This window comes from Callithrix jacchus, chromosome 5 (genome assembly GCF_049354715.1).
Source record: "Callithrix jacchus isolate 240 chromosome 5, calJac240_pri, whole genome shotgun sequence".
In the NCBI taxonomy this organism is placed as follows: Eukaryota; Metazoa; Chordata; class Mammalia; order Primates; family Cebidae; genus Callithrix; species Callithrix jacchus.
In genome coordinates this window covers 87,954,264-87,966,763 of record NC_133506.1, presented here as the reverse complement: position 1 = coordinate 87,966,763, position 12,500 = coordinate 87,954,264, and the positions used below count along the sequence as shown (strand labels likewise).

At 46.6% G+C, this 12,500-nt stretch overlaps 2 protein-coding genes across 19 annotated transcripts in view; one reads left to right on the top strand and one right to left on the bottom strand.

Moving 5' to 3' along the window:
- The window catches only part of MARCHF10 (membrane associated ring-CH-type finger 10), a 111,022-nt gene that overhangs the window by 84,375 nt on the left and 14,147 nt on the right, over nt 1–12,500 (top strand). The window lies entirely within an intron of this gene.
- LOC118153746 (uncharacterized) overlaps nt 1–12,500 on the bottom strand; it is a 51,242-nt gene that overhangs the window by 27,971 nt on the left and 10,771 nt on the right. For 5 of the 13 annotated variants that reach the window (XR_004743276.3, XR_013535644.1, XR_013535643.1 and 2 more), the window contains 3 exons: nt 11,782–11,957; nt 11,099–11,211; nt 8,245–8,317 (listed from right to left, as the gene is read on the bottom strand). The exons of 2 other annotated variants lie outside the window; for them this stretch is intronic. Coding sequence is in view for 1 of the 11 variants with exons in the window: in XM_078373474.1 (XP_078229600.1) it covers nt 5,185–5,559 (375 nt within the window). In the remaining 10 variants the exon portion in view is untranslated. Of the gene's footprint in view, nt 1–4,748; nt 7,881–8,244; nt 8,318–8,868; nt 9,975–11,098; nt 11,212–11,781; nt 11,958–12,500 lie in introns of those variants that run through there. 6 more of the 13 variants (XR_013535649.1, XR_008481524.2, XM_078373474.1 and 3 more) reach the window with 6 other exon arrangements.

Sequence of the window (12,500 nt, the reverse complement as noted above, 5' to 3'; positions counted from 1 at the left end):
CTTGATCTAAAGAATGCAGAAGGCCTCTGCTGGCAGGAGTCTGACAGTGTCTATCTAGCTTACTTTTTTCAGAAGACCTGCCACTAAATTGGAATATTAGAGAGTTAAAAAGTCATTTTTTTTTTTTTTTTTTTGAGGCAGAGTCTCCCTCTGTTGCCCAGGCTGGAGTGTAGTGGCATGATCTCACTGCAACTTCTCCCTCCCAGGTTCAAGCGATCCTCCTGCCTCAGCCTCCCAAGTAACTGGGAATACAGGTGTGCGCCACAATGCCTGGCTAATTTTTGTATTTTTAGTAGAGATGGGGTTTCATCATGATGGCCAGCCTGGTCTCAAACTCCTGACCTCAAGTGCCTGCCTCCACCTCCCAAAGGGATTACAGGCGTGAGCCACTGCACCTGGCCAAGACTTGGAAGTCTTGTTTGTCCTGGGTTGAGTTTGTCCTGGGTTGAGTTCGCCCTGCTGTTGGGGACAAAAGTAAGAAGGTTCAGTGGGCAAGCTTCACTCAGAAATACCAAAAAATTCTGGCAAGCTCCACACCCACATTTGCAGAAGTAAGTTAATAACAAAGGAAAAAAATATCAGGGTCTTGGAGGAAATGGTCCCCAATTTAAATATCAAGTAACTCTGGGATAAGAAGGAACTTATCACACCTGTAATTCCAGCACTTTAGGAGGCCGAGGCGGGTGGATCACCAGAAGTCGGGAGTTCAAGACCAGCGTGACGAATATGGCGAACCCCCATCTCTACTAAAAATACAAAATTAGCCAGGCGTGGTGGTGCATGCCTGTAATCCCAGCAATTTAGGAGGCTGAGGCAGGAGAATTGCTTGAACCCAGGAGGCAGAGGTTGCAGTGAGCCGAGATTAGCTAAAAAATTGCAATCCAGTCTGAGCAACAAGAGCCAGACTCTGTCTCAAAAAAACAAAAAGGAGAAAGAACTGCTTTACCTAAGGTTAAATGCCTACTGGCTGATCTCTAACACCTAGTGAATTAATTCTCCTGGGGTACTTTGACTGCATTTCTAATACTGTAAAAAACATTAGTTAACCTCAGGTGGGAAGGTGATTTATGCCTGGGATAACCATTAATCACCCAATTCTCAGGCAAACAGTCTTCCACTTAAAACTATTAAGTTGGTGCAAAAGTAACTTCAGGTTTGCCACTATCAATGGTAATATCCACAATAACTTTTGCACCAACCTAGTACTATTTGTTCAATATGGAAGTCACAAGCCACTTGTGGCTAATAAGCAGGTGGCTATTCTAATCAACATGTCCTTTGTCACATACACACCAAATTTCAAAGAGTACCAAAAAAAGAAAGGTAAAATATCACCCAATTTTATACACACAAGTTTCAAAAACTTAGTACACTTTCCAATTCAGTATATAAATAGCTTGAAGTTGTCGCTTCGTCAGTATATAAATAGCTTGAGGTTGTCGCTTCGTTTTAACAACAAGTAAAAAGCGAAAAAAAGTGCACAATCAGCAACCCTTCTTAGATCCATAAGAGAAGTGAAGTCACAGAGCAAATCACTGCTCCTAAAACTAGAGAGACAGGCAGATACAATCACTAATCCCAGCACTTTGGGAGGCCAAGGTGGGCAGATCACTCAAGGTCAGGAGTTTGAGACCAGCCTGGACAACAGAGCAAAACCCCGTCCTACTAAAAATACAAAAATTAGCTGGGCGTGGTGGTGCATGCCTGTAATCACAGCTACTCAGGAGGCTGAAGCACGAGAATTGTTTGAACCTGGGAGGTGGAAGTTGCAATGAGCCAAGATCACAGCACTGCACTCCAGCCTGGGCAACAGAGTGAGAGTCCATCTCAAGAAAAGAAAAAGAATCACAACTTAGCTGAGCAGAGACTCCTGAGCAGAAAGCTTCGTGGAAACCAGTGCTGGACAAGTAACCCTAGCTGTAATTCATGAACTGCTGGAAGCTCAATGTAGACAAGTCTGAGGTATGGATACCCTGTCATAGGGGTATCCCCACACTTCTGTTTTATATCCAGGAGTACAAGTGGGTGCCTACAGTGAATAGCAGAGAAAAATTCCTTCCTGCTTCCAGCAGCGGGAGGGGGAAAGTCATCATTTTGGTGTAAGCCAGAGCTTTCCGTTCTTCCTAACGAAGTTTGCCCTCAGGAGAAACTACTTAACCAGAGCCTAACCTTTAGAGGTTTTATCGGAGCCCCACACCTACCTAGAAGAAGGGAAATACTCAACTCCAGCCCCCTCTAGCCATCTTGTCCCACCTAAGGTGGGAGGGGGAGGACAAAGGAATTGAGAGGCACCTGTGGAGTTCACAGTCCAGAAGCACGAGCTCACTCAGACTGGGACCTAGAGCCTCAAAGGACTCTAGAATGCTTCCCCTCTCCCCACACCTCACCACCACATCCCTAACAACCCATTTATAGCAGTTCCTTTTACCCAGTACATCACGTCCGTCTACTAAGAAAAAATTATAAGGCATACTCAAGGGTGAAAAGCACAGTTTTTCACTGACCTCAGATATGGCAGGGATGTTGGAATTACCAGACCAAAACATAATGATTAATACGCTAAGAATGCTAACAAGTAAAGTAGACCACTCAAGAACAGATGAGCAGTGTACTCAGGGGGATGGAAATTCTAAGAAAAAAAAATGATTGAGATGAAAAACACTGTAACAGAAATGAAGAATGCCTTCAATGGGCTTAGTAGACTGGACACAGCTGAGGAAAGAACCTCTGAGCTCGAGGATATCCCAATAGAAACTGCCCAAAATGGACAAAGAGAACAAAGATTGGAAAGACAAGAAAACGAACGGAGCAGGATATCAAAGAACTTGTGAGACAACTATCCAAAAGGTGCGATAGACACATCATGGGAACACCGAGAAAGATAATAAAGAGAGAAAGGAACATAGAAATATTTGAAGCAACTATGACTAAGAATTTCCCCCAAAATTAATGTCAGACATTAAATCATAAATCCAGGAAGTTCAGAGAACACCAAACAAGATAAATGCCAAAAAACAAAAAACCACCACTGCGACATATCACATTTAAAATGGGGGGAAAAAAAAATCAAAGATAAAGAAAAAATTCCTGAAAGAGGCCAGAGGGGAAAAACACCCTCCCTAAAGAGGAGTAAAGATAAGAATATCTGACTTCCCAGAAAGCATGCAAGCAAGAAGAGAGAGAAACAAAATATTTAAAGTGTTAAGAGAAAAAAACTGACGAACCTAGATTTCTGTACCCTGCAAAATTATCCTCCAAGAGTAAAAGAGAAATAAAGATTTTTTGCAGGCAAATACTTAATGCCAAAAAAAGTAAAATATCAAAAAGAAGAATGTAAAAATTACATAGGGAAATGATCATTTGGAAATATTAGGTTAATAAATTATATTATTAAAAATAATTTCACCAGTTTGTTTTTACTTCCTTAATGTGGCTACTAGAAATTTTATTTATTTATTTATTTTTCTTTTTTTTTTTTTTGAGTGAAGGAAAGAAGAAAAAAATGAGTAAAGGAGAGGAAGAAAGAGGAAGAGAAAGAGGGAGAGTGAGTGGAAATATTGCTTTATTCTTAAAAAAAATGGGTATTAATAATGGCCAATCAATGTTTCATTTAAACCTATGAGTACGTGTGATGTGGTATTGACTAGAATGTTTATTTTGTGAATTTGAAGTGGAGAGCTCTATAAATATTTATTAAGTTTACTTGTTCTGGATCTGAGTTCGAGTCCTTGATATCCTTATTAATTTTCTGTCTCATTGCGTCTACATCTCTATGTATCTGGGTGTTAGGATCGTTAGCTCTTGTTGTTGCATTGATCCTTTTACCACTATATCTTTGTTGCTTTAAAATCTATTTTATCCGATATGAGAATTGCAACTCCTGCTTTTTATTTATTTATGTATTTATTTTTGCTCTCCATTTGGTTGGTAAATCTTTCTCCATCCCTTTTTTTTGAGTCTTTGTGTATCCTTGCCTGTGAAACAGGTCTGGATGTAACATGCCATTGGGTTTTGGCTGTGTCTTTTGATTGGGGGATTTAGTTGATTTAAATTTAGTGTTACTGCCATTTGATGTTAACTGGCTGTTTTATCCATTTGTTGGTGTAAATTCTTCTTTATGTTGGTGCTCTTTACTTTTTGGTATATTTTTAGAAGGGCTGATACTGGTTGTTTCTTTCTGTGTGTAATGCTTCTTTCAGAAGCTCTTGTAAAACAGGCCTGGTGGTAATAAAATTTCTGAGTTCTTGCTTGTTCATAAAAGATTTTATTTTTCCTTCAGTTGTGAAGTTTAGTTTGGCTGGATATGAAATTCTGGGCTGAAGGTTCTGTTCTTTGAGGATGTTGAATATTGGCCCTCACTCTCTTCTGGCTTTCTGCTGAGAGATCTGCTGTAAGTCTGATAGGCTTGCCTTTGTGGGTAACCTGACCTTTCTCTCTGGCTACCCTTAATATTTTTTCCGTTTCAGCCCTGGTGAATCTAACAATTATGTGCCTTGGGGTTGCTCTTCTTGAGGAATATCTTTGTGGTGTTCTCTGTATTACCTGGGGTTGAATATTGACCTGTTTGCTAGTTTAGGAAAATTTTCCTGAATAATTTCCTGAAGGGTATTTTCCATCTTAGATTCATTCTCTCCGTCGCATTCAGGTACACCTATCAAACGTAAATTTGGTCTTTTCACATAGTCCCACATTTCTTGGAGACTTTGCTCATTCCTTTTTATGCTTTTTTCTCTAATCTTTTCTTCGCGTTTTATTTCATTAAGTTGGACTTTGACCTCTGATATCCCTTCTTCTGCTTGAACAATTCGAGTGTTTAAACCTGTGCATACTTCTCGGAGTTCCTGTATTGTATTCTTCAGTTCCATTATTTCACTCATACTCCTCTCTAAGTTGTCTATTCTCAATAGGATTTCATCAAACTTTTTTTCAAAGTTCCTAGTTTCTTTACGTTGGGCTACAACATGTTCTTTTAATTCACCGAAGTTTGTTATTATCCATTCCTTGAAGAGTACTTCTGTCACTGGGATGCGCTCGTTCTCCAAGCCTTGTTCCATTGTTGATGTGGAACTGTGATCATCTTTAGAGGGAGAGGTGTTCTGACTTTGAGTATTCTCAGCTTTTTTACGCTGGTTTCTTCCCGTCATTGTAAATTTATCCTCCTGCCGTCTTTGAATTTACCAACTTTCAGATTAGGTCTCTTGAGCGGGAGTCCAGGTTGTTAGTTCCCAGGGCCAGAGCAGTGGAGTTAAAACTGATGGTGCTTTTCTTCCCAGGATTCTCCTGTCGGGCTTCCTTCTTGTGTCCGTAGTGGGCAACTCTGCCTTCCCGGGGCTCCAAACCTCGGTCAGAAGGGGAGCCGGTCCCGTTTACTCTGCGCCTCTGCTCCGAGCGCTGCCGCGCCGAGCTGCCGTCACAGCCGCTGCGCCGGGCTCTGGTGTCGTGCTGGGGGCCCTTGTGGGTCTTCCGAACCTGTTTACTCTGCTCCGAGAGCTGCCACGTGGAACCGCTGTGCTGGCCACGAAAGTCGTGCTGGCCACGAAAGTCGCGCTGGCAACCCATGTGATTCCTCCACTGAGGATCTTCTGCTCCGTGAGCGACCAGAATTTGTCTGAAAGTGTGGCGTCCTCTAGTTCTCGCGCCTTCACTGAGAGCTGCAGTCCCAAGATGTTAGCGATCAGCCATCTTGGATCGGTCTCGCTACTAGAAATTTTAAAATCACACCTGTGATTTGCTTTTGTACCTCTGAGTGTTCTATTGGATGGGGCTGATCCAGAAGGTGATTTCCACACAGTGAGCAGTCAATACATATTTACCAGACGTTTTTTTGGCCAACATTTTGACAGCTAAGACAAAATGATGTGTGTGAGTCTGGGCAATTCTATGGTTTTCTTTTTTTTGAGGCAGAGTCTCACTCTGTCTCCAGGGCTGGAGTGCAGTGGCATGATCTCGGCTCACTGCAACCTCTGCCTCCCAGATCAAGAGATTCTCCTGCCTCAGCCTCCTGACTAGCTGGGATTACAAGCGCCCACAACTACACCCAGTTAATTTTTTTTTTGGTAGAGACGGGGTTTCACTATGTTGGCCAGGCTGGTCTCGAACTCCTGACCTTGTGATTTGCCCGCCTTGGCCTCACAAAGTGCTAGGATTACAGGCGTAAGCCACTGCATCCAGCCTGCAGTTTCCTTTTCTTGAATTCTAAGGTTGTAGACCAAAGAATAAAACATTGATAAAAATGAAGGATATTTGAAGAGTTCAATGAATAAGTCAGCGCATAAGGCCACAGCAGCATTACAGGGGTCAGCAGGCATTAGGAGTTTAGAGAAAGAAAAGGAAAAAAGAGAAGAGAGGAAGAGAAGGGAGGGCAGAGGAGGGGAGGGGAGAGGAGAAGGACTTCTTGAGAAACAAATTTAGTGTTTAGAGGCCTGAAGGTCTCACATCACACCATCATAACCACCAGGCAGTAAGATCTGAGATTATAAACAGAGCGACTCACATTCCTGGACGCTGAGCATGTAGGAGGCGAAATATCGAAAGAACCCAGACCCTCTCAGTGCCTGAGGTCAGGTGCCAGCCAGGGCGCCGACAGGTTCATCTCAAGAAATAGATTGTTTCAGGCAACGGAGCCTGCCAAATTTCCTAAGGAGGACGCGTCCAGATGAGGATGGGTTGCCCAGAATACTACCAGAGCAATCCACAGACATCACAAACACCCTGCAGCCCAGGGGAATGCCTTGTCTAGAAAAGACCCTTTTTGGCTCCAAGCCTTTCCATATGGCTCTCCCTCTGCCAAGCTGTTGCCACCATCTAATTTCCTTTATCAATGGTATTTCTAGAACTGACCCAATAGCAGCACATTTTTCCATTTGTACTAAGATGTTTGCACTCATGTAGTCTAAGGCCGCATGCCCCACTGAAAAGCCTACCAGCTTTAAGATCTGAATCTAAACCCCAGAGTGGCCCTGTGACCTTGAAGAAACTAAGTAAACTCTCTGGACTCCAGTTCTCTCATCTGTAGAAGGTGAGAGATGTTAACTCCCACCTCACAGGTTTGGATGTAGGAAGAGACTCGAGTACATCACCTAACAGACAGAGTGTGTGCAGAGAAGGCTCCCATGCATGAGAATTGTCAGATCACAGCCGCAGAGATGCCTGGCTCCCTTGGCACTCAGGGGAGAAAGCTAAGCCCACCAATGACCGGCCTACAGTCCCTCACTGAACCAACCAAACCAATCAGCCCCACCCAGTCATATCCATATCCTTGGCCCCACCATGCCCTCCGAGTTGAAATGACTGGCTACAAGCACCTTCTAGAATGAAAAGAACTGTGAAAGTAATTGTGTCAGTTAGGGTCTGGGAGGAAAGAGATGGTAGCACACTCAAAAGGGGTGAGTGAGGAATGCTGAAGGGAGGAGGGAAATGTGGGTGCAAAAGAGAGCAGCAAGGAGCAAGGAGGTGTCCTGGGACTTGCAGTGTGGCTAGGGTCATGAGCACTGTAGCTAAGGGACAGCCACCAGCAGCCTGTGGCCTTCAGCAGAAGACAGCAGCCACCATCACACCACGCCTGGCAGAGAGGGATTAGGGAAGCCTCTCCCTCCTCCGCTCCCAGGTCTCCTGCCTCGGCCTGCCATGGGCCAAACCCCATGGGAAGCCAGAGGGCAAGGGATCCCGGCTGGGGAAGGCCATGGGGTTGGCCCCTGGGCTGCAGAGCAGGAGGGGCATGGATGTGTGGGGGAAACACAAAGCATCCAGCACAGTCATTGCTCCACGTGGAAGCAGGAACAATTTTTAATTAGTTTCAGTAAGAACCTCACAGGCCATCAGAACCTTTTGGAGATGCTCACATTATCATCCCAGGTGGCAACGAGGCTGCCAGGCCTGCCCTGTGGGGAGAGCCGGGTCACAGCACAGGCAGCTGCTGTCTGACAGTGGCCGAGGACTCACACCTCACTACAGTCCTGACTGTCTCCATGACCCGCTGTGAATTCATACTGCCTGTCTGCTCACAGCCTGAGCAAAACCCCAGGCCCCAGGGAGACTGACTTGGGCGAATTCTGAAGCTCCCCATGGATAAAAACTAAAGTAACCATTGTTGAACACAAAGATATCTATGAAGTCATCGAACCTTGGCTCGTCCCCAAGGCGTGGTGAGCCCACTGAGGGGACAAGCCCAGCTGGGGAGGTTGCCATCCTGGCCTTGGAGGTGATGTGGACACCTGTGCCTTGGGGGTCCCCAACCTGGCTCACCTAAGGCTCCTGGTCACCCTCCTGTTGCTCGTCCTTGGCAAATGGCTTCTCTTCTGGAGAAGTGGCACCACTTCTGGACATGTACCAAAAACGGGGAAAAACAAAAAAACTCAGAACTGGCTTCAGCTCAGCCTGGTTCTCACTTGACCTCAACTAACTGGCTAGCAAACAGACTGTTTTTCTTCTATATTTTCCCACTTAGATTTTTTATTTTTATTTTTTAATTACAAAAATCATACAAAAATTTCTTATAATTTACCACCCAAAATGACAACTTATAACATTTAGCTGGGGGGTCTTCTTTTTTTCTATTAAAATGGTTACACCCAGGCCCAACCCTGGTCTAACCCCAGCTCTGGGATGGGGCCAGGATCACTAGGTTCAAGGAATCCTCCTGCCTCAGCCTCCCAAGTAGCTGGGTCCACATGTGTGTGCCATCACACCTTGTTAATTTTTTAAAAAATGTTTGAGAGATGGGGTCTGTCTCACTTTGTTGCCCAAGCTGGTCTCAAAATCGTGGGCCCAAGTAATCTTCCCACCATAGCCTCCCAAAGTGCTGGGACAACATGTGTGAGCTACCAGACCCAGCCAGGTTAACTAATTTTTCAAATGCTTACTGAGCACCTGCTGCATGTGAGATGCTTGCTGAAAATGCTGCAGTAGCCAAGACCCTCCTGGGGCTGCCGACCAGCATGAGGACTGAAGCGAGCGATCCTGCGGGTGGAGGTCAAAACCAGGACCGTGCAGGCTGCTGCGGGAATAGCTGCCGGGATCTGACTTGCTCTCTGAACCAGAGAAGGAAGGCCTTCTTGAAAAAGAGAAGTTTAAAAGTGCAAGGGAAGAGACGAGTGGGCCTTCTAGCCACTGGGCCTTTTGGAGTCTGACATCTGGGACAGACGCCTCAACTGGGACCTGAAGGCAGATCAGGGCATGTCCTTTAGGGGCCTGGTCAGGGCTGTCGGTGGCCTTTGAGGGTGTGGAGGGGCTCCCGTCAGAGCACGTTTTCCTCCCTTGGTTCCATCCTTCCAGTGGGAGCAGGGCAGATGCTAACAGGGCACTGAACTCAGATTATTCCAGTATGGGCCCCAAGGTCAAGGCTCGTTACCAGGCCTCAGGCGGCTAGATTTGGAGATGCTACAAGCATCTGGAGAGGGGACAATTAGATAAAAGCAGCTGTGGGGCTGCAGGGACCTGGCGGTTTAATCTCAGGTCTGGCCTGTGGGAGTACATCCCTCCTCTCCCCTTACTCTTCCAGGGGTGCTGAGAGGCAAGCCTACATTTGCTCTGTGAGCGGTGGCTTTAACCTGGAAGCAGGACTTCTATTTGATTCTGTTGGGCACTCAGTTGTGGGGTGGGGGGCAGAACTCCTGGATAGCAGCATGCAGCGATCCAAACATTCCAGCCTCCAAAATGGACCATGCAGGCCAGGCAGAGAGCACATCACGGCAATCGTCCAGGTGTCCTGCCACTGGGAGTGGTGGCATGTATGGCAAATGGAAAGTGCCCTCCACAGCCAAAGAGGGCCGTGTTCTTCTTTTCTGCCTTCCTTCTTGCTTCCTTCCATCCAACCAGAGCACATCCACAGGCCAGCTTCAGCTCAGCGGCTACCAAGTGCTCACCCTTAGTTTAGAACAGTGCTTCTCAGAAATGGATGGTCCCCAAACCAGCAGCGTGAGCATCATCTGGGAGCTTGTTAGAAGTACACATTCTTGGGCCCCACTCCAGTCCAACTGAATCAGAAATGCAGGGAATTAAGGAGGAGCAGTGAGGCCAGACGCAGTGGCTCACACCTGTAATCCCAGCACTTCGAAAGGCTGAGGCAGACCAATCACTTGAGGTCAGGCATTCGAGACCAGCCTGGCCACCATGGTGAAACCCTGTCTCTACTAAAAATACAAAAATTAGCTGGTGGGAGTGGTGGCACACACGTGTAATCCCAGCTACCTGGGAGGCTGAGGCAGAAGAATCGCTTAAACCTGGGATGTAGAGGTTGCAGTGAACCCAGATCACACCGTTGCACTCCAGCCTGGGCAACAAAGTGAAACTCTCTCAAAGAAGAAGAGGAGAGGAGAAGAGAGGGCAGGAGAGGGAAGGGGAGGAGGGGACAGAGAATGGGAGGGGAGGGGAAGGGAGGGGATCGGAGGGGAGGGGAAGGGAGGGGAGAAGAGGAGGAGGGGAGAAGAGGAGGAGCACTGCCCAGCAACTGTGTTTGAAAAGGCCTGCTCAGTATTTCTGATGCATGTTAAAGCTGGAGCCACTAGATTCAAAAGTTGTGGCTGAATGGGTCACTGTCTGCTCCACCACAATTATGCATTTTTTTCTCATTGCTTCATCTGTGCATAGATTTATAGAGCACGCACAGTATACCAGGCACTAGGCCAGGCACTAGGAGTCAGGAGCAAACAGATACAGGCCTTGCCCTCACAGATCTTACACCCAGACAGTCTACCTGGAGTCCTATCTTGACATCTTGCCTCTTGTAGGATATGTCTGTTTTGTGAGCTCCCATTTTTAGCTTATTTGACTATCACGCTTTGGAGAAACAGGCAGAACAGAGGTTACTTCTCCATGACAAACTGACTCACTTTGTCTCTGCACAGTTAAAACTCTGCCTAGAGTCACAGTGTCCGGTGGCCCTACACTGCCCACCTTAGCCGGTACACTTTCCAAGTAAGGCGCCCTCCACGGCCCCGGCTCACTGGGCAATGGAACACACCCTTCCTTGCACTGCTGCACAGGTGCGTCTCCGTGGGCCTCAGGCTGTCACTGCTCTGAAGCCCAGGCCTGCCCTGGCTCCATCTCAGCTAAGGACAGATGTCCTCAGACACATGCAGTCACCAAATCACCCTTATACCTGGGAGCATCTCTTGAACATATTTGAAGACTTGATAGAACGTTCAGCGCCAGGCTGTCAGCTTCTTCCAGTGGATCATATTGAGAATTTCCATCAGTAGCAAGTCTCTTGGCCTAAATAAATAGTAGTAGCAAAATGGAGAAAACAACTGGCAGGTGGGCCGCGGTCTCCAGAGTGCTTGTGCACAGATTCACATTCCTTCTCCCCTTTAATGTCCCTGTCCCTTCCTATTCATGCCACCCCATGCCCTTCAGTCTGGTGCACAAAGGGAACTCCACGTGGGAGTCAAAGTGTGATGTGATGGGGACAGAGGGGTGGATTGGCCAGGGCTCCAGTAAGCACTGCTCCAAAACCTTCATTCGGCCCTCCCTCTCCGAACAAGTGCGGTGGAACTCTGAGTTAACACATTCCTCCCACTTGTGGCACAGGAGCAGAAAGGCTGACTGGGAGTTGACTATCACATGCCTGCTCTGATTGGTGGGCTTAGCCCCTTTGTTGAGCTGGCAAGATTGATGGTGCCGCGTGACAGTTCCCTCCCACAGAAGAGAGAAGAGACACAATCTGCTAGAAGTGACTTTTCAAATTATCTGCAGAAAACATTAGTGGATATTTTCCCATCTGCATGCCTCTGGGCCTTACTGAGTCATAAAAAGTAAATGATTTCCCTGAATGCTTTGACAAACCTGAAAGTTGCAAGCCATTTTCTAGCTGATTGATTTGCCGTTATACATCCAAGTGTCTTGAGCATAAAGTCTGGCTGGCAAAGAGCACTGGTGAGAAAACCATGGGCAGCTTCTGCAGGAGGAAGCCAGGTCCGAGGAAGACAAGCAAGGGCCAGGGCTTGGTTGGTGAGAAGGAGCTAAATAAAAGCCAAGTGAGGAAGACTTCTCAGAAGAGGTGGCTGCGAGACAGTCGGAGGCAGGCACAGACTCACCGGGAGGGCAAGAGGAGGCAATTAAAACAGAAAAAGTGGCCAGGCAGAGTGGCTCATGCCTGTCATCCCAGCACTTTGGGAGGCCAAAGCAGGTGGATCACCTGAGATCAGGAGTTCGAGACCAGCCTGGCCAACATGGTGAAACCCGTCTCTACTAAAAATACAAAAATTAGCCAGGTGTGGTGGGGCACACCTCTAATCCCAGCTACTCAGGAGGCTGAGGCAGGAGAATTGCTTAAAACTGGGAGGTGGAGGTTGCAGTGAGCCAAGATCACACCACTGCACTACAGCCTGGGCAATAGAGCAAGACTCCGTCTCAAAAATAAAGTAAAATAAAATGGCCATGCATGGTGGCTTATACCTGTAATCCCAACACTTTGAGGGGCTGAGGCAGGTGGATCACAAGGTCAAAAGATTGAGACCATCCTGACCAACATGGTGAAACCCTGTCTCTACTAAAAATACAAA